Source organism: Zalophus californianus, chromosome 4 (genome assembly GCF_009762305.2).
Source record: "Zalophus californianus isolate mZalCal1 chromosome 4, mZalCal1.pri.v2, whole genome shotgun sequence".
NCBI lineage: Eukaryota > Metazoa > Chordata > Mammalia > Carnivora > Otariidae > Zalophus > Zalophus californianus.
This window is the reverse complement of record NC_045598.1, coordinates 105,227,678-105,249,938: the sequence shown is the minus strand read 5'-3', so window position 1 is coordinate 105,249,938 and position 22,261 is coordinate 105,227,678. Positions and strand designations below refer to the sequence as shown.

Genomic DNA, 22,261 nt, shown 5'->3' with positions numbered 1-22,261 from the left:
CAAAACTTTAAACCATATTCACAAAAACATCAATAGTATATTTCCAAATAAAACTAGTAAGATTTTATGATACCAAAACTTGGATTATATAGGGTTTTTTTTTTAAAGATTTTATTTATTTATTTCACAGAGAGCGAGAGCACAAGAGCATGAGCAGGGAGAGGGAGAGGGAAGAAGCAGGCTCCCCACTGAGTAGGGAGCTCAATATGGGGCTCAATCCCAGGACCCTGGGATCATGACCTGAACCGAAGGCAGACGCTTAACCAACTGAGCCACCGAGGTGCCCCAATTATACAGGTTTAATGCGTACTTTTTCTTTCTATGCTACAAAGATCCACCAATTTAAATAGTTTGAAAATTATAAAATCCCCATCATTATTTAGGCCAAGTCAAAATTTTGGTGACTCAATTGCAATAAACCAACCCTCCTCTTTCAAACTCCAATTTTTTTTTCTTTTTAGACAGAGAGAAAGAGAGTGCAAGCAAAATAGGAGGGGGGCAGAGGGAGCAGGAGAGAGACACTTAAGCAGGCTCCATGCCCAGCATGGAGCTCAAGGAGGGGCTCAATCTCACCAACCTAAGATCATGACCTGAGCCAAAATCAAGAGTCACTTAACCAAATGAGCCACCCAGGGGCCCCCAAACTCCAGTATTTTTAGGGAATGAGGTGGTAATGATTAGTTTCTCTTAAAAAAAAATTACTGATATATTTCTTGAATAAGTAATACATTCATGTGGTTCAAAAATTAGAAGTTATGGGGCACCTGAGTGGCTCAGTCAGTGGAGCATCTGCCTTCGGCTCAGATCATGATCTTATGGTCCCAGAATAAAGCCCGGAGTCAGGCTCCCTGCTCAGAGGGGGGTCTGCTTCTCCCTTTCCCTCTGCCTCTTCCCTCTATCTCTCTCTCTCAAATAAATAGATAAAATCTTTAAAAATATAAGGTTTAAAATTTAAAAAATATAAAAGTTATAAAAGCATATGTAGTGAAAAGTCTCCCATCCATCCCCAGCTACTCAGGTGCCTTCTCAAGAGGCAACCAATGTTGTTTGTTTGTTTTTTTTTAAAGATTTTATCTATTTATTTTATGGAGACAGAGAAAGAGGGGAAGAGAGAGACAGCACAAGCAGAGGGAGCGGGAGAGGGAGAAGCAGGCCTCCCGCTGAGCAGGGAGCCTGATGTGGGACTTGATCCCAGGACCCTGGGATCATGACCTGAGCCGAAGGCAGACACTTTAACTAGCTGACTGAGCCACCCAGGCACCACCCCCCCTTTTTAAAAAAGATTTTATTTATTTATTTGACAGCACAAGCAAGGAGGCAACCAATGTTATCAACGTTATTCTTGAATGTTCCTTCAGAGATGGTTTTAAGTCTATGACTATATTAGCAAATATACATATATTTCCCCTTTTTTTAAAAAATACAAATGTAGGGGCACCTGGGTGGGTCAGTTGTTAAGCATCTACCTTCGGCTCAGGTCATGATCCCAGGATCCTGGGATCGAGCCCCGCATCGGGCTCCCTGCTCCACGGGAAGCCTGCTTCTCCCTCTCCTGCTCCCTCTGCTTGTGTTCCCTCTCTCCCTGTGTGTCTCTCTCTCTGTCAAATAAATAAATAAAATCTTAAAAAAAAATACAAATGTGGCATATTCTACACACTGTTCTGCATCTTACTCTTGTCACTTAACAATATGGTTTGGGGATGAGACCATGCTAGTATATAAGGCATTTCGTCATTGTTTTCAATAGCTGTGTAGTATTCCAATGTATGGGTGTACCATTTCTTTATCCAAGTTCCCTACTGACATATACTTAGGTTCTTTTTATTTTTCACTTATTGGAGTATAGTTGATCCACAATGTTACATTAGTTTCAGGTGTACAACACAGTGACTCAACTTCTCTATGCATTATGTTATGTTCACCACAAGTATAGCTAACATCTACTTAGGTTCTTTTTAATCTTGGATGATTACAAATAATGCTGTAACAAATAACTTAGTATATATTTCATTTCTGTGTGTGTGAATATAAATTCTTAGAAAAGAACTTTTTAGCCAAAAGGTATGTGTATCTTTAATACTGATAGATATTGGGAGTGCCTGGGTGACTCAGTTGGTTAAGTGTCTGCCTTTGGCTCAGGTCATGATCTCAGGGTCCTGGGAATGAGCCCCATGTCGGGCTCCCTACTCAGTGGGGAGTCTGCTTCTTCCTCTGCTCCTCCTCCCTGCTTGAGAGCATGCACTCTCTCTCTCTCTCTCATAAATAAAATCTTAAAAAAAATACTGATAGATATTGCAATCAGTTCTTTAGAGGATACATGAATTTACACTCTCAGCAGTGATTTTTTTTTTTAGATTTTATTTTTAAATATTTTCTACGCCCAACGTGGGGCTGCAACTTACAACTCAGAGATCAAGAATCACAAGCTCTACTGACTGAGCCAGTCAGTGATTTATGAGTGCCTATTTCCCCACACCTTTAACAACACAGTGTTATAATGGTATCTCAGTGCAGAAATGACTTGCATTTCCCTTGCTATGTATGAAGTAGGTTGAACATATTTCCATATATTTAAGATCCACCAGTATTTTCTGTAAACTACCGGTTCTTACAATTTCCTCTTTTTTCTACCAGACTTTTGGCTTTTACTCACAAATTTAAATATATTAGGGAAATTAGGCCTTGCCAGCCTAGTATCCGTTTCTTTTTTTCTTGGACCCATTTTGGCATCTGTCATTCTTTTAGTCCCACTAGTTACTTCAATGCCTCATTTTTAGAGGAATATGGAGTGTCTAACATATCTTTTCTTTTCTTTCTTTCTTTTTTTTTTCAAGATTTTATTTATTTGAAAGAGAGAGAATGAGAGAGAGCATGAGAGGGGAGAGGGTCAGAGGGAGAAGCAGACTCCCCACTGAGCAGGGAGCCCGATGCAGGACTCGATCCTCGGACTCCAGGATCATCACCTGAGCTGAAGGCAGTCACTTAACCAACTGAGCCACCCAGGCACACTCTAACATATCTTTTCATAAACACTTCTCTGAATGGGATAACTCACCTTGCTGTCCATCTTGCATAGTTACGATAAATGGCTGGCCAATGCTTCCAGTAGGGATTGCAGTTTGGATATTACCCAGAGGGACTCCATCAGTCACTATGGTGATGACCCTCTGGCCTCCGCTCCCCACCACTTGCTGGATTGATGAGTCAACAGAATTTCCCTCTATAATTTCCTCTGAATTAGCTAGAGATGACAAAAATGAATTTGAAATTTCAGCGTTTTAAAAAATAGGAGTATAACAATTTCAGCCTCCTTGAAACTGATTATATCAGGGACAGGAAAACTTGAAAAAAGAAGTTAGATTTAAGTTTCTAAAGCAAACTCTAGTGAACAATGCTAAGTCGGAAGAGAAAAGAAAATAGTGAATGCAATAGAACAGTATTTTCTAAAATGTCTTCACTGAGATGTTAACTCCCTTCACTAAGGATGGGTTCTATGCACAAATACACTTTCAAAATGCCAGTTTATATATGCTTAAATTGTTTGTTTGTTTGGTAAAAAGTATGAGAAACCCCAACAGGCTAATGAGCACTGTGATTCTCCAACAGGGCATAAGATACACTGAGCTTCCCCAGCATATTTGATCTTGGAATTCTTTTTTCAAGAAGCATCTTAAAAGACTAAATAAATCTATGGAGCTTAGAAAAATAATTGCAGAGTAGATCTATTTCTATAAGAAAATGGAGGTATTTAATAGTGAGTTAACAAAATAAAATGTCAAGTAGACAAAGCACTGATGAAGTCAAATGGCACAATGGCAGACACAAATGGCAGGTGGCTTCTCCCATCTGACAAACAATAAAATTAACAGCAACTAACACTGACTATTTACAGTGTAACCCGATACCTTTCTAAGAGCTTTATATATATTATGTTGAATCAAAATTTTTAGTTTGGTAATCAAAAAAGGGGGAGGCACCTGGCTGGCTCAGAAGAGCATGTGACTCTTGATCTTGGGGTCGTGATTCAAGCCCCACATTGGGTGTAGAGATTACTTAAATAAATAAAACTTAAAAAAAAAAGATTTTCAGTTTGGTTAGTCAATATCCCCAATAATTATTAGGAAAAAAGTTCCTATTATTCCACTACAGAATTTCTCTATCTAAAGATTCACAGGTAGAACTCTGTACTAAGCGGGATATGGACTATCCACATAAGACACATTCAGGTGGTTTAATGGAAATAGAACATTCACATCTCTTAAAAACAAAGAAGAGTTAAATGTTATAGCTGAAAAGACCTCAAAAGATAATCTGATCCAACCATCCAACCTCAGCCAGAGGTGAAGAGACTGAAACCTGGAGAAGTTAAGTAATTTATCCAAAATCAAAAAGCAAATCAAAATAACAAGCACAAGTTTAATACATTGCTTTTCCCTCTGTCATGCTGCTCACTCATACATGTTTGAGTAGAGATCTTTATGATTACTGCCAGTCGGAAAAACAGAATCGGAGGAATGTTCTCACCACCCAAATGTCAATGACAGAAAGAAATCAGAACAATCTGCTTTCATTTATAATGGAGCAGACTGTCAGAAGGCTCCAGAAAGATTCCTAGATGACAATTTAGCCCTACCTATGACTGTCTGCCCCTACTTATATGAAGCCCTGAGCCTTCTCCCCACAGGCTACCAGCTCTGGCTAAGTGACTTGAACCTTTTTTGTTCTGTATATCAGAAGGCCACTATATAGCATATATCTGCCCAACTCCATTGGAAATGCCAAAATATCATCTCCAGTGAAAATAAAAGCAAGCCACCCTGAAGTATACAGAATATGACAATGAGAGACATAGCAGTCCTACGTATTTTGATGCTTTAAATACAACGTATCTAAGCTGCTATTTTGAATCAGTCTATGATAGCATCAGTCAAAACACAACATAGAGTATTTCCCAAATAATCTGCTAGTAGAAGACTAAACATTTCAATCTGAAGCAACTGGAGTCAGGGCAAACAAACTTGAAACCACAAAAATACGAAGAAATAACTAAGCCATTCTCTAATATTATTCAGCCATCTGATTCTATTGCTTAGTGATTTTTCTTTCTGATGCTCAATGACTCTACATTCCTCTTTCCTAGATGTCTCTAATTAACCATAATTTTTTAATATTTCATGCAAATTAAATCTGCTGGAAATGTAAAAACAAAAGAAGAAATGGCGATTCACCCAGCAGATATCCCTTACCTACCTGCGGCTCTGTGGGAGTTGGACAAGGGGGCTGATGCCTCAGCAAGAGCTGCAAGGGTGGCCAGCACTGAGGTGGTGGAATTTGACAAGTGTGGTGCTGAGGAGGCATGGGGGTCACCTATTTTGGTAAAAAAGGTAAATGAGGTCTGACAGACAGAATAAATGGAGATTAACTAAAAATGGCTTTTATTAAATCAAAAACTCAGCTTTTCATTCTAATGTCCTTCCCCTTCCTCTCCAATACAAACTGGTATAAACCAATGATCATGGTGTTAACACTCTTGGTTTAGAAAGGTTTTCCTTTAAAGTGGATTAAGGTAGGGGCACCTGGGTGGCTCAGATGGTTAAGCGTCTGCCTTCAGCTCAGGTCATGGTCCCGGAGTCCTGGGATTGAGCCCTGCATCGGGCTCCCTGCTCTGCGGGAAGCCTGCTTCTCCCTCTCCCACTCCCCCTGCTTGTGTTCCCTCTCTCGCTGTGTATCTCTCTGTCGAATAAATAAATAAATGAAATCTTTAAAAAAAATAAAAAAATAAAGTGGATTAAGGTAATATACTTAGTATAGAGCCACTATATTCCCTTTTGCTCACTTTTTCAGCACTGACAGTGCTGAGCATTAGGAGCCAACAGACCAAGAGTGCCGCCTACTCCCTAGGCTGGCTGTACAGAGTTCTCCCTGGCAGCAGGCAGTAAGCACACAAAGCATGCTTTACCCTAAACTAGGTGGTGCTGAGGGAAGAGACCCCGCAGGCTTTACTCTACCATACTGCATCTACCCATCAGCTAGACAGGTGGGAAGACTCAGAATGACCTCTAATGCAAGGACAGTTAAAAGCCGGACATTTAGTTTATTGAACATCAAAGAGTAGTACAACTGATTCATGCTAAAAATAATTACCTACTTTAGTTTTGTCATGATGTGCTTTTTTATAACCTTTTCTTCTTGTATCTGTGTGTTATTCTTACAGCTAAGTTCCAGGAGGAAAGTACATTAGATCTGGCAACAGGCATGCCTAACTTTATGAACCAAAAGCATTACTTGACAGTTTTGCATAAATTTAACTTTTATAAAATGAATTGCATTTCCCTATATGTCTTTCATTATAATTTTGAAGATACTTCTGTGCCAGTTGTGAATTTATTGCCTCTCAGCTCCAAATCTACCCTTCTCTGCCTTGCCTTGTCATACTGAAGCTGGACCCTATCAATATTTCTTGACAGCGTGAAATTAAGTTTTGTCATACAGAAGTAATGGCTGCTCCCTATACTGGTTATTCCTGTATTCTTTAGGGCTCTCTTTACCTCTTAGTTAATCTACTATTACAAATAATTTTTTATAAATTGTACATGTATGTTTAGGTATCTTAGAAATTATACATATATTATAATAAAATTATACAAATCACCATGTAGCTTTGTCTCCTGACTGGACTCTGAGTGATACACTTATCTTCTTTTTAAATGTATTCTTAATTTTTTTTTAAGGTTCTATTTTTTTAAGTAAGCTCTACACCTAATGTGGGGCTTGAACTCACAACCCGAATATCGAGAGTTGCATGCTTCACTGACTGAGTCAGCCAGGTGCCCCTCTTAATTTTTTTAAAGATTTACTTATTTATTTGAGAGAGAGAGAACATGTGCGCATGTGAGGGATGGAGGGAGAAGGAGAGAGAATCTCAAGCAGATTCCACACTGAGCACGAGCCTGATGTGGGGCTTGATCCCACAATCCATGAGATCATGACCGGAGCCAAAACCAGGAGCCGGATGCTTAACCAACTGAGCCGCCCAGGTGCCCCTTAATTTTTTTTAAGATTTTATTTTTAAGGTTTTTATATTTAAGATATATTTTTAAGATTATATTTTAATCTCTACACCCTATGTGAGGCTCAAACTTACAACCCCAAGATCAAGAGTTGCATGCTTTACTGACTAAGCCAGCTAGGTGCCCCAATGTACTCTCAATTTTTGTTTTCCCACTAACTATGCTTAAAGATTCTTTCCAGCCTTTTGTCTGTCAAAAAGCCAATTATCTGTAAAATACTTAAAAATACTTAAGGAAATTCCTTTTTAACACTCCTTATAATAAATCCATCCAAAGAGCAAAGAATCCTTTTCTGATATGATTAATGTAAGTAATTTAACTGGTTTATAAATTTAAATTTCAAAAAGTAGATCACTTGTATAGTACTCCTAATAGCTACAAACTATCTTCTTTTAAGTTTATTATTATTTTTTTAATAATCTCTACACCCGGGCGCCTGGGTGGCTCAGTCGGTTAAGCGTCTGCCTTCGGCTCAGGTCATGATTCCAGGGTCCTGGGATCGAGTCCCGCATCGGGCTCCCTGCTCTGTGGGGAGCCTGCTTCTCCCTCTCCTTTGTGCTCTCTCTCTCACTATCTCTGTCTCTCTCTCTCAAATAAATAAAATCGAAAAAAAAATTAAAAAAAAAATAATAATCTCTACACCCAATGTGGGGCATGAACTCACAACCCTGAGATAAAAGTTGTATGCTCTACAGTCTGAGCCAGCCAGGCGCCCCAACTACAAATGATCTTAATCTAGCTTCTGGATGATAGTGGCATTGGGGGATTACAGTGGAGATAGTGATGATAACTCTGTTTTATTCTAATTTTCTCATAAAATACTCAGGGAACCAATCAGTCTGAGTGGAACACAGTGCCTGACCTCCAGAAAGGAATCTATGTCTATCCAATGACTTCATGCAAAGCAAGATCCAGCTATAGCCTATTCCCTAATGTTTCTACTAAATTCATGCTTTTCCCATCACTTAGCTTATCATACCAAACACTGACATAAGAACTCACAAATGAAACAAAAAAGGAACAAGCAATTTTTATATATATTTTTATATATATCCCTCAAGGAGGTTGGAATATATATGACAATAACTCACTAGCAATCAAAAAACAAGGTTATTATTTTACCACAGTTAAAACACACACACACAAATATAAACAACAGGGCTGTTATAATTAAAGTTCAAGTAGGCCAAACATCAGGTAGGTCATTCAGTTAAAGTAGAATAGCTGGGTAAAACTGCTTCTTAAGAAAACATTGTAGGGCGCCTGGGTGGCTCGGTTGGTTAAGCAACTGCCTTCGGCTCAGGTCATGATCCTGGAGTCCCGGGATTGAGTCCCGCATCGGGCTCCCTGCTCAGTGGGGAGTCTGCTTCTCCCTCTGACCCTCTTCCCTCTCGTGCTCTCTATCTCTCATTCTCTCTCTCCCTCTAATAAATAAATAAATTCTAAAAAAAAAAAAAAGAAAGAAAACATTGTATACTTTTTAGCACATAATGATACCAAGCTAAGGGTGTTCTCCCTTTGATTTAGACATAATGACTCACCCAGCTTCCCCTTAACAGCAAAATGAAAAAAGAACATTTGTGAAAAACTGGGTCTAATATTCTGACATACACAGCTGAAACTGAAAAGAGATGATACAAATTACCTCTTTAGACTTAGCCCAGTGAATTTTAGGAAAATTAGGTACTTCATTGTTAAACAATATTAATTGCTTCCTTCTCCTCAATATAAGACCCAACACCAAATAAAGTAAAATGCACATGGATGCTGTTGTTTTAAAATGGCATTATCAGGGATGACTCTTGCTACCTATTCAGAATGTGGCTTAGAGAAACTCTTCATACCAGGATTTAGGGGAGTGTGCTATGGTAGGCTAGGCAATCTCAGTGAGTTGGTGAAAAACTAAGTAACTTGCCCAGGTCACACAGGCAGTAAATGTCAGACTCCAGATTAGAACTCAATTCATTAGATTCCACAAAGCCTGTACTCTTTATGAACCAATACAAAGCTATTTATATTTGACTTTGGAACGCATCTTATGATCCTACAGAAATAGGAAATTCATCTCCATAACTCTTTTTTGCCCTGAGTAATGTTTAATTTAGTCTGCCTTTCTGAACCACTGCAGTTTGATGGTAGCACTGATGATCAGTGATATCTTTAGTCACAAATGGAAAATTGAAAGCAAACTTTATAATATGAATTTTGTTATAAAAAATATCCATCAAAATGATAATCCTAGGATACTTTCAGTTAATTCTTAAAAATATTACTGGATGGGGGTGTCTCGGTGGCTCAGCTGGTTTGGCGTCTGCCTTTGGCTCAGGTCATGATCCCAGGGGCCTGGGATGCAGCCCCGCGTTGGGCTCCCTGCTCGGCGGGGAGCCTGCTTCTCCCTCTCCCTCTGCCATTCCCCCTCCTTGTGGTCTCTGGCTCTCTCTGTCAAATAAATAAGTAAAATCTTAAAAAATTTTTTTTCTTTAATTACTGGATGATGGGGAGAAAAGGGGGGTGGCTTAGTCAGTTAAGCATCCGACTCTTGATTTCGGCTCAGGTCATGATCTCAGTCAGGGTGGTGAGATCAAGCCCCACGTCCGGCTCTGCACTTGGCATGGAGCCTGCTTGGGATTTTCTCTCTCCCTCTCCCTCTGCCCCTCCTCTCCCGAGCTTGCACACGCACCTGCACACATTCTCTCTCAAAAACATAAAAAATAAAAAAATAAAAAAACTGGTTAATGGGAAAAAAACAGCCACCCACCCACTGTTCAGGAAAAGAAAATCCTTTAACCCAGCTGAATAATACAACCTGAATTTGTCTTAAAACTTTTCTCCTTTCTTTTATCTGCATTGGTTATCTCCCCTGAAGGGAGAGGTAGGTAGAACAGTTTCATGGGTAAGATGACACTGGAGAGATCAGCCCTATTATGTGGTGGTTTAGCAATCTTAATTTGGAGTTGGCAACATCCCGAAGAGAGAAACAATAGGTTTGCCAAAAGCAACAGGACAAACATGATATATGCCCATGGGAACCAAGGCTAAGAAGCTATATCCTAAATATCTTCAACTTTGCTTATCATCTCAGATCAGGGTCTGAAGAATTTGAATAGTTAGATTACCAACTCTAGCTCCTTTTACATGTTTGTGAACATATAACTTTACTGGCTTCTAAAGACTTTTGGATTATAAAGGTACTTGTTCTAATCACTGTGGCCTGAACCACAACAAATCCAAAAGTCTGTGAATGTTCTGATTACGAGTATATGTATATTTAACCTAAACTTTTTGAATTATCAAGCTGAAAGCAAATCACAGTGATTTTTAAATGATAGTTGATGGCCTATAAAATGAAGGTCATTACTGCCCCCTTGAGGGCATAACAGAATAAACTTTCATTGAGGACTTATATTTTCATTTAACACTAGCTATTACTGAAGTCCAAAGTAGGTATTATTATATCCCAATTTTGTAAAAAAGTAAAGAAGTCTTAGAGAAGTAAGAGGTTTCCCAAGGTCAAGCATGTGGTCAATTAATAAACCAGTATTTGAATGCAGTACTGAATGTAAAATTTTATGTACATTGTTATCTGTTCTATTTTGCCACACTGCCCCTCAATAATAACACTTCACTCAAGATCTTTCTTTGATATTATACAAACTTAACTAGGAATACGGTGTCTTTTTTTTTTTTAAGATTTTATTTATTTACTTGACAGAGAGAGACACAGCGAGAGAGGGAACACAAGCAGGGCGAGTGGGAGGAGAAGCCGGCTTCCCGCGGAGCAGGGAGCCCGACGCGGGGCTCAATCCCAGGACCCTGGGATCATGACCTGAGCCGAAGGCAGACGCTTAACGACTGAGCCACCCAGGCGCCCCACAGTGTCTTATTTTTAAGTGAAAGTTAGAAAAAGAAATTGAGTCAGTTGGAAAATTTATTTAAACGAGGACACAAATTCCCTCATTGTAAAACAAATACTTGTAAAGAAATGTTGAAAATAGCTCAGTTTGCTCCTTTTGCGATAGATGTTTTTGTTAAAAACATACAGATCTCAAAATGTGCTTTTCTCTATTTTGTTGTTACTTACGTTCCCAAGAACAAATCAAAGCTCTTACACTTTATTCAAATAATCACATGTACCTCTTTTATATCAGCACTCCAACACCCATTTACATTTATTCTGGTTTATTTGTCACTGTTTTAGACTATGAATATTTAACTATTTTCCTTAGTGGTACCATATTGAAGCACCCTTATGTTTTCATTTTGCGGTCACATACAGATTAATCTGTAAAATATTTTACTTTTAATACAGTAAGCACTCAGGTGTAATCCCTGTGTATGATCTCCCCTTCCCCCAGGAAGAATAAATGCATTGGCTTTAAAATCTATTATAAATCTTCTATTTGGAGAATATTTTAATAAATGAGTGGGTATCAGACAGGGTATGAATGCATCTCACAGGAAAAACTGGGGTCCTGTTCATTTTAAGTCTAAAATAAATGCCACGTTATCAGATTACTACCTGAGGTGGTTTTGGTGTTGGCTGAAGAAACAAGGCTAGCGAGGTTGACTACTTCTCCAGATGTGAAGATGAATGGGGCAGCCACAGTCACAGGGCTGGCTCTCTCAGGATTAGCATTCACCTGATTCTGCATTGCTTCCTACAAAACAAGGCAGGATATTTCAAAGTCAGAACTTGTTAGCCCTAGTTATACAGTTATTGAACGGCCACCCCCACCCCAATGCTCTGTGGAGCAGAACAAGTTGTGGCTCAGAGTTCTCATTAAGACTACTGCTTTTCTTTTTTGTTTTGTTTGTTTGTTTTCCAGACCAGGGCAACAAAGATGTTAGGTTGCTTTCCCAAGTTTCTTTCTTTTTTTTTTTTAAGATTTTATTTATTTATTCGACAGAGAGAGACACAGCGAGAGAGGGAACACAAGCAGGGGGAGTGGGAGAGGGAGAAGCAGGCTTCCCGCTGAGCAGGGAGCCTGATGCAGGGCTTGATCCCAGGACCCTGGGATCATGACCTGAGCAGAAGGCAGAAGCTTAACGACTGAGCCACCAGGCGCCTCTCCCAAGTTTATTTCTAATTTAAAGAAAAAGTATTATCATTTGCAAAAAAAAGTGTATTATTTGCGAAAACGTCTAGACAATCCACTTAACCTGTCTGGAACTTGTTTTTTCTTATTTGGAAAATGAGGGGGCGGCCTAAGAAGTAATTTCCAGCATGAACTTTCTATGATCAATTATATACAGGTCAATGTGCTAGCAGGAGATCCCTGCAGCAAATCTACAGAGAACAATATTCTCCAGAGTTTTGTCCAACTACTTGTTCCATTTTGCCACTGAAGAAATTCCTACGAGAATATATAACAAATAAATGAGTGCCAGATTATTTATTTATTTTTTACGACAGAGAGAGACACAGCAAGAGAGGGAACACAAGCAGGGGGAGTGGGAGAGGGAGAAGCAGGCTTCCCAAGAAGCACGGAGCCCAGTGCGGGGCTCAATCCCAGGACCCTGGGATCATGACCTGAGCCGAAGGCAGACGCTTAATGACTGAGCCACCCAGGTGCCCCTCAGAAGCAGTTTTCTACAAACATGATATCTACTTAAGAAGTCCAATTACAAAAGAGCTCTAAATAAGGAGTTGAAGGCTAAAGAAGACAACCAGACTATATAGAACCATCAGTCAGAAAAAAGGAATAAACAAACCCCTGAAAATGCAGCAGAAACGGCTACCTATTTTTTACATATAATTATCTGTTTGACTAAGAGCTTCAATTGAAACAGATTATTCATTTTCTGGTTACTGTTAAATTCTTCTTGAATCAGCCCCCTTCTATCCTCCACTATTATTTCCTTAATTCAAGCCTTCACTGGCTCTTGCCTGACCTAGTCAGTCACCATATGGTGATTTAGCATAAGTGTCTTTTCTCTCCAGTCTGCATACCACAGTCCAATCAATCATCTTAAAACAAAGTGTGTGGGGGGGCACACCTGGCTGGCTCAGTCGGTAGAGCATTGGACTCAATCTCAAGGTCATGAGTTCAAGCCCCATGTTGGGCATGAAGTCTACTTAAAAAAAAGAATCATCTCAATCTTGTATTTAGAGGTTTTATTGGATCCCCGTTGCCCACCAAACAGTCCAAACTCCTTTGCGTTGCCATGTAACACCCCTACATTCAAAACCCAGCCTAATCATTAAGGCTTAGCTCCTGCTACACCCAAACTCCACTTCCCTTGATCAATCTCTAGTCACAGAACTTACTCTTTCCTGAATATTCCATATCCTTTCACACCTCTATGTCACTGATTTGCTCTTTTTCTAGCCTAGAGTATCATTTTCTTACTTCTCTGCTTACTTCTCCTTCAAAACTCAGTTCAGATTCTACATATACTTTTTTTTTTCTTAAGTAATCTCTAGGGGCGCCTGGGTGGTTCAGTAGGTTGGGCATCTGCCTTAGGCTCAGGTCATGATCCCAGGGTCCTGGGATCAAGCCCCACATTGCCCTGCTGAGCAGGGAGCCTGCTTCTCCCTCTCCCTCTGCCTGCCCTTCCCCCTGCTTGTGCTCACTCTCTCTGTCAAATAAATAAAAACTTTAAAAAATAAATAAATAAAATAAAATAATCTCTACACCCAATGTGGGGCTCGAGCTCATGATCAAGAGTTGCATGCTCCTCACTGGCACTCCTCTACATACACTTTAATCTTCTCCTTAAGCATCATTTATTCTGCGATCCTGTAACACTTGATAAGTATCAAATTTATCAACGTAGTATTGTAATGTTTCATTTCTTTTTTTAATTTATTTTTTAAAGATTTTATTTATTTATTTGAGAGAGCGAGAATGAGAGAGAGAGAACACATGAGAGGGGGAAGGGTCAGAGGGAGAAGCAGACTCCCTGCTGAGCAGGGAGCCCGATGTGGGACTCGATCCCGGGACTCCAGGATCATGACCTGAGCCGAAGGCAGTCGCTTAACCGACTGAGCCACCCAGGCCCCCCATTTCTTGTCTTTACCTTCATCATACCGTAAACACTCTAAGGGCAGGGCCATGTCCTATTAATCTTTGTATCCCTCATCCTGTTATTCTCTGATGTACAAGTGCTGGCTTAAGAAATTAATGGGTGAGGGCGCCTGGGTGGCTCAGTCGGTTAAGCGACTGCCTTCAGCTCAGGTCATGATCCTGGAGTCCCGGGATCGAGTCCCACATCGGGCTCCCTGCTCGGCAGGGAGTCTGCTTCTCCCTCTGACCCTCTTCCCTCTTGTGCTATCTCTCATTCCCTCTCTCTCAAATAAATAAATAAAATCTTTAAAAAAAAAAGAAATTAATGGGTGAAATTGTCACAGCTACTTTTTAACTCTGAGATGGCTTCCTTATGACTCAATATGCGTCAGAGCTATGTACTGCCTCATATCAGTTGATGTACATTCAGAAAACATAAAGGGACTTTTAAAAAAAAAAGTTGACTAATTTAAGCAATCTCTAAGCCCAATGTGGGGCTTGAACCCACGACCCCAAGATCAAAAAGCTACATGCTCTACCAACGGAGCCAGTTAGGCACCCCAGTGAGGCTTTTAACATTGTCCCAAGTCAAGCTCAATTAGAAAGGGAAATTTTCAGGGCACCTGGGTGGCTCAGTCAATTGAGTGTCAGACTTAAGACTTCAGCTCAGGTCATGATCTTGGGGTCGTGGGATCGTGAGATCAAGCCCTGCTTGCTGTCCCTCTCTTTCCCCCTCCAGCCCTCCACACTGTGCTCTCTCTCTCAAATAAATAAGTAAATAAAATCTTAAAAACAGAAATAAAAAAAAAAAAGAAAGAGGGAAATTTTCACGGAGGAAAAAAACATTCTAAAGCCAAACAAATCTTGTTTTTGTACTGGCCACAACACTGTTCTCCAATCACCATGAATATTTCAGGGCTTTATAGAATGCTATTTTTTTTTTAAGATTTTATTTATTTATTTGACAGAGAGAGAGACAGCAGAAGCAGGCGGAGCAGCAGCAGGACAGGGAGAAAGCAGGCTCCCCGCCGAGCAGGAAGCCCAACGAGGGGCTTGATCCCAGGACCCTGGGATCATGACCTGAGCCGAAAGCAGACACCCAAACATCTGAGCCACTCGGTGCCCCTACAAAGCTATATATATATTTTTAAAGATACCAATGACACCGAATCATAAGATTGAGACATATTAGAAGTAATACCTTGATAAAGAGAGAAAATTCAATTCTTAACTTCAATTAAAATATATTCTGGGGGTGTAAAAAGAACCAGACCTGAAGGATGACCAGAATTTCAGCATTCTTTTTCTCCAGGGCTATGTCAAAGGCAGATTTATCAAACTTGCTGAAAGCATGGACATCAGCTCCGTATTTGATAAGTAGCTCTACAACATCTCGATGGTGGTGTTCTGTAGCCCAATGTAAAGCTGTCATCTTCAGCATATCCTTGGCATTCACATCTGCACCATTCTGTCACAGAACAGTAATTTTTTTCAAAGAGATACTGGTAATGGTAGCACAGGTGCACGATCCCATCAGCCAAATAAAGAGAATTTCCATGGAGATTACACATATTCAAATTTAGATCACAAAGAAATATCAAAGGGAAAAACATTCTTCAAATTTTCCTGAATGATGACAGTCATATTGTCTTCAATGAGTGGGTCTTCTAAGGACAACTGGGAAATTATAACAGATGGGAAAGGATGGGGAAAAGAACAGATTTTTGTTGCATTTATTAACAGAGAGCTGAATGCCTACAAAAATAGGCATAAGTACAGAAAACACCTGCAGAAAGGGAATGAAGAAAAATCAATAAAGTCTGCTTAGCCTGTAAAAGATTAGAAAACAAAATCCTCATCACCATGATGTCTCTTGAAAGAGACACAAATCTATGCTATGAACTGTCCTAAACTTAATCTTTCCCAGCCTAGTTTCCTACTACTCGTTTAAGTAAGAAAACAGGGAGGTGGGTGTCTTTTTCACAGTACAGATCTGCCACTATTACCCTAACAAGCAGTTCCACGATGTGCGCATGTCCATCAGCTGCAGCCATGTGCAAAGGGGTCCTGTCCACTTTGGTCCGGGCATCCCTGCTAACGCCTGCTCGAAGGAGCACTTCTGCTGTGGAATAATGACCATACTGGGCTGCAAGGTGGAGGGGTGATGTTCCAAGCTGTGGGAAAATAATACTCATTGAATATCAACTGTGTGCAGAGTCCTAAATCATAAGTGGAGAGACACAAATGAACAAGAGGTACAGTCTACGGTTCTTGTCTGAGTGAGAATCTGGTTGTGCAACAGGAGTAAAGAATTAAGAAATTAATATTCTAACAGGCAAGTAAATATACCACCAATTAAATAAGTGCTAAGTATAATGGATTTAAGTCAGATGGATTTATCCGGAAAGATTCTCTAAAGGACATGATGTTAAGCAAAGCTTAGAAGAAGGTAAAAAACAAAACAAAACAAAAAACAGATGAACAAGAACATTCTGCATTGGAAAGGGATAGTGGGTTCAAAATAATTCTTAGGAAAAGGGCAGAAATTAGAAAGATACTGAGATTTGGTGTGCAAATTTAACTGGCTGGAATAGAAGTCTGTTGCCACAGTAATGCAAAGCAAAAAGACTGATGAGATGAAAAGGCAATAAAGTTTTAGCAATGGCGTGTAATAGCAATAAGCAGCCTGGATCATCTCAAAGTAAATCCTGAAAGAGTGATCTATCTTTGGCCACTTTGGCCAAAGAACTATTCCTTTCTTTGTGTTAGGTCCTTTACTTTAAGCCTATGCTGTTTATTCTTTGCATTTCATATATGTTCAGCCTCTTTGCCTGACAATTTAACTCACATTGCTCTTTTCAGGTCTATTAATAGAAATGCTAATCTCATAGGTTTCCTTTTCTTCCTTTTTGTGAAGTGCTAAGTACCTGCTGGCCTCTAAAGTTATGAATTAATCACCACAGGATAGAGAACATTGGCTCATTGAATTGTTAAAATTAGGCAATGCTGGGGCGCCTGGTTGGCTCAGTCAGTAGAGCATGTGACTCTTGATCTCAGGGGTTGTGAGTTTGAGCCCCCACATTGGGTAGAGAGATTACTTAAAAATAAAATCTTTGGAAAAAAAAAAAAGGCAGAAATTGGTAAAAGCCCACGTTGGGAATAACTGAAAGAGCTTACCCAGTCTGTGGTGAAGGGGGCGCCATTTGCCATCAATGTTCTCACTTCATCATCTTGGCCTTTTCTTGCTGCTTCTAGCAACCTCTTCCCCAAGTCCACCAAAGACATCTTTAGGCATAGGAACAAATATTTTCAGGAAGTTATAACTCAAACACAAGGAAAGCTGCCTATAAAATGTTTTTAGAAGACCTCTTGTACTTAAATATATGTAAGATACTTCTCAAGCTGACTATCCAGTAGGGCACTTCCTTTCTACCTCATCTAACACAATCAGATATTTGGGAAAATTTCAGGCCCTAAACAATAGTACCTTAATGTTCAATTTTCAGAAAAATACTTTGGAAATCTGTGCAACACATTACCACCTCTCTAACTTAAGGAATCAGTAAAACAGCATTTCATCCCTTTGAAATAACTATGGGTAGAAATGTTATGCCACACGAAAGAATGATGAACAAACACCAAGGCTATTCAGACTCAGGTATATGGCAGACACTTTTTCAAAAATGAACAAAGCGAGCCTGTCACTTCAAAGAAAACAACTGACAGTGTTTACTGACAATTATTAATTATAATTTGAGCTTTCGAGCAAAATTAGAATTTTGGGAAACTTAAATCCACCACTATGGGTTGATAGCTTACTACAGACTTTTCTGATGAAATTAGTGTTAATACTAATGAATGTGATTTTTTAACATTGTATAATAAAATGCATCAACATTTGGGTGGCCTGTATAATTTGCTTAACCAGTATTTTTCAAATGACCAATGCATGTTATAAAATCATGTATAGGTAAAAGCAATCAAAGTGAAAGACAGATCAATGCATTTTAAGGTAACAGAGTATAATAATTTCATTGATACGGTTTCAGATTCCTCACTGCAACTAACTTTTAAGAAATTGCCACTTGGTCCAGTGTTTGTGTAGTAGCATCAAAGAACACCCACGGGGCGCCCGGGTGGCTCAGTCCTTAAGTGTCTGCCTTCCGCTCAGGTCATGATCCCAGGGTCCTGGGATCGAGTCCCACATCGGGCTCCCTGCTCTACGGGAAGCCTGTTCTCCCTCTCCCACTCCCCCTGCTTGTGTTCCCTCTCTTGCTGTCAAATAAATAAATAAAATTAAAAAAAAAGAAAAAGAATACCCACAATTACCTGAAAAAGCTATTAAGGCACCCCTTTCTCCAAAAGTACATACTGCAACAGATTAAATGCAATAGTAAATATGAGAATGCAGCTGTTTTCTATTAAGCCAGAAGTTAAAGAGATTTGCAAAAATAAAAAAACAATGCCATTCCTCTCATTATTTAACTTGGAAGATATATTTTTCATAAAAATGTGTTATTGAGGGATGCCTTGGTGGCTTAGTCGGTTAAATATCTGCCTTTGGCTCAGGTCATGATCCCAGGGTCCTGTGATCGAGCCCCGTGTCAGGCTCTCTGCTCAGCGGGAAGCCTGCTTCTCCCTCTGCCTGCCGCTCCACCTGCTTGTGCTTCTCTCTCTCCCTCTGTCAAATAAATAAATAAAATCTTTTTAAAAATATTTTTTAAATTAATTAAATTAAAAATGTGTTATTTTATGTTCACATGTACAGGATTTACAGTTGTATTTTAATTAATGAGCATTTAAAAATTAATTTCTGAAACAGTAAATCCCAATAGATATAACACACTGGAGTCCTCAATAATTTTTAAGAATATAAATGAGTCCTGGAACCAGAAAATCTGAGAATCATTGACTTAGGTAAATCATTCAGCCACTATGTGATTTAATTTTCCAATCTATATCACAGAGCATTGTCCTCAAACATGGATGTTCAGTAGACCACCAGGGAGTTTGTTCAAAATGACTATACTCCAGGCTCCAGTCCAGACCTTTGAATAAATATGTTCAAGAGGAGAGGATGAACTTTAATAGTATGAACCTCTATAATGTCAGTTTTCACAACTCAAGAAAATGCTAGAGAAAAAAAATGATAGCAAAGCCTTATTACAGAACACTGACACTTTGCATTTCTCCATAATTATCTTCCTTTTAGAATATCAAATTTAATTTTCAATTTAATTTTCTTATTGCTAGCAGTTAAAAACAAGAGCAAATTTTTAGGTGGTTCATTAGTCATAAATGACTCCCTCGCATTTTCTCAAATTACACTATATATAAAAGGTGTATCACCAAGTCTTAAACACTTACATAATAACTGATCACAAAGGGAAAGAATTCCCTACACAGGATGTTCAGAAATGCTGGCAAAAAGCAGAAGTATCCTAATAGTGAAATTTCAGCTACTCTCTACCATAAAAAAACATTCAGTTGAAGGTTGAGGTATCTGCTGCATAAGGAGAAATCTGGTTTGCTTCACATTCTGGGGAAGCTGATACATCTAGAAAACAGATCCTTTAAATAAGTTAATTTTATCCTACTGCAACTGTTGTCTTCAGCACCTGAACTCTTGCCAAGTATTTCTGAGGTCAATTTTTTTCACCATAGTCTTGCCTTCAAACATACATTAATTGTATCACTTTTCTTTTGTTTTTAAAAATTTATTTATTTTAGAGAGAGCACAAGTGCATGAGCAGGGGAGGGACGGGGTAGAGAGAGAGGGAGAGAATCTTAATCAGGCTTTGTGTTCAGTGCAGAGACTGAGGCTGGCTCAATCTCACAACCCTGAGATCATGACTTCAGCCAAAATCAAGAGCTGGATGCTTAACCAACTGAGCCACCCAGGAACCCTGCTTTTCTTTTTCTTTTTTTAAAGATTTTATTTATTTATTTGAGAGAGAGAGAGAGAGCCAGTGTGGGGTGGGGCAGAGGAAGAGGGATGAGTAGACTCTGTGCTGAGTGCAGAGCCTGACACTGGGTTTGATCCCACGACCCCAAGATCGTGACCTGAGACGAAAATCAAGGGTCTGACGCTCAACCCACTGAGCCACCCAGGCGCCCCCACTTTTCTTTAATCAGATTTGTGAGCCCATGTATCAGTACCATTAAATGGCAACTGACCCAGATTTGTCATCCCATTCTTTAAAAAGGCCATGAAAAGTCTTATTTCTTTTTTTTTTTTTTTAAAGATCCTATTCATTTATTTGACAGAGAGACACAGTGAGAGAGAGAGAGAGAGAACACAAGCAGGGGGAGTGGGAGAGGGAGAAGCAGGCTTCCCGCGGAGCAGGGAGCCCGATGCGGGGCTCGATTCCAGGACCCTAGGATCATGACCTGAGCCGAAGGCAGACGCCCAACGACTGAGCCACCCAGGCGCCCCGGAAAGTCTTATTTCTTACTATACAAAGATACAGTTAAACTTTAGGATTAGAATATAGGTAGGGTGTTATATTTATCACCTGATATAAAAAGGTCTCCTAGAAATGTGTTCAAGGTTCTTTTCTCCCCATCCTCCACTCTTCTGAGTTAACCCGAAGGATCTCTCCAAAGTAGAAGTAAAACGTATTTTTAAAATAACAGCATTTGGGGGGATTATGTGCCATTCTCCCATACCCTACCTAAACGCTGACAATACCCACCGGATGAGATGTAGCCAAGAGTCAAGATGACAGTCTAGGCACTTTCAAACTCCCTGATTATTAAAAACACGGGGAAAACATTCTCCCTTACTGGATGTACCTCTACTTTCTCTCTATATGAAGTGAAAAAACAAAATCTGATCTAACTAGTCTCTTAGGATTTTGGAGATGGATAAAATAACAAAGCACCCACTCCCCAAACAAACATACAAGAACTCTGAATAAGTGTTTTAATAATTGATGAAGTGCTTGAGCTCTTGACAACAAAGTACTCTATTATCACAGAGTAATTACATTTGTTGATATAAGAATTTGGGTGGGGCAGTTCTGTTTCACTGTTTCTTTTTTTTTCTTTTTTAAAGATTTTATTTAATTAACAGAGAGAGAGAGAGAGAGAGAGAGACAGCGTGGGAGGGAACACAAGCAGGGGGAGTGGGAAAGGGAGAAGCAGGCCTCCAGCCGAGCAGGGAGCCTGATGTGGGGCTCGATCCCAGGATCCCGGGATCATGACCTGAGCCGAAGGCAGTCGCCCAACCAACTGAGCCACCCAGGCGCCCCTGTTTCACTGTTTCAAAGAGTGTATGATCATAGATGCTTAAGGACATCTCTATGGAGGCGCCTGGGTGGCTCAGATTGTTAAGTGTCTGCCTTCGGCTCAGGTCATGATCCCAGGGTCCTTGGATCGAGTCCCGCATCGGGCTCCCTGCTCCTTGGGAGCCTGCTTCTCCCTCTGCCCCTCTCTCTCTCTCTCTCTCATGAATAAATAAATAAAATCTTATAAAAAAAAAAAGAACATCTCTATGGGACTGGTTGGGTCAAATGGCAAGATGAAAATATGGTCCCAGATGGCCAAAAATGTTAACTTGTTGGAGGTAAACCACAGAATGTCCTTTTCTACAGATGTTTAAGAGAGAAAGAAGTACTTCCGGGAAGAGAGAGAAGAACGGGATAATCTCTGCTGGCTCAAGGAAATCTGTGAGAACAGGTGAAAGCTAACGAGAAGGAGAAATGGAATTGAAGAGTCCATGTCTGACAACCTTTTTTTTTTCTTTTTCTATTGCACACGTCCCCACCGGGCGGCCAGCTGTACAAACAACTGTGCAACAACTGGGGGCGGAGCCCTTACTGCTCTTGCTCCGATTACTGAGCTCACTCAAAATCTTTAGGCTATTACTGAGGTCAGAGAATTGAGAGTCCCCGTTTCCTCCTCCATCACAAATCCTCCAGTTCCACACAGCAACGTTGTCTTTCTGGAAGAAGAGTCAATGGGGACAATGGGACAAGGCGCCAAAGCCTCAGCCCAGGGGGGCAACCCCCGGCCGGGCTCCGGGCTGCCCCCTGGCGGTCACCTCCGTGGCCCTCGCTTCCCTGGGTCCAGCTCCCCAGCCCCAGGTCTTACACCCACCCCCTTCTTCACCTCCCAGTCCCCTCCCCTTCCTCCCGGCAGCATCCCCTTCCTCTTCATCCCCCTCCCCGAGCTGCCCCGGCC

At 40.2% G+C, this 22,261-nt stretch overlaps 1 protein-coding gene across 8 annotated transcripts in view; it reads right to left on the bottom strand.

Annotated features, from left to right (window-relative positions):
- GABPB2 (GA binding protein transcription factor subunit beta 2) overlaps positions 1-22,261 on the bottom strand; it is a 29,180-nt gene that overhangs the window by 6,651 nt on the left and 268 nt on the right. For 3 of the 8 annotated variants that reach the window (XR_003522047.1, XR_003522048.1, XM_027605398.1), the window contains exons 2-7: positions 17,255-17,362; positions 16,084-16,251; positions 15,351-15,545; positions 11,590-11,728; positions 5,251-5,367; positions 3,056-3,241 (exon numbers count right to left, since the gene is read on the bottom strand). Coding sequence is in view for 6 of the 8 variants with exons in the window: in XM_027605398.1 (XP_027461199.1) it covers positions 3,056-3,241; positions 5,251-5,367; positions 11,590-11,728; positions 15,351-15,545; positions 16,084-16,251; positions 17,255-17,362 (913 nt within the window). In the remaining 2 variants the exon portion in view is untranslated. Of the gene's footprint in view, positions 1-3,055; positions 3,242-5,250; positions 5,368-11,589; positions 11,729-15,350; positions 15,546-16,083; positions 16,252-17,254; positions 17,363-18,406; positions 18,449-22,261 lie in introns of all 8 variants that reach the window. The other 5 variants (XM_027605415.1, XM_027605439.1, XM_027605423.1 and 2 more) reach the window with 5 other exon arrangements.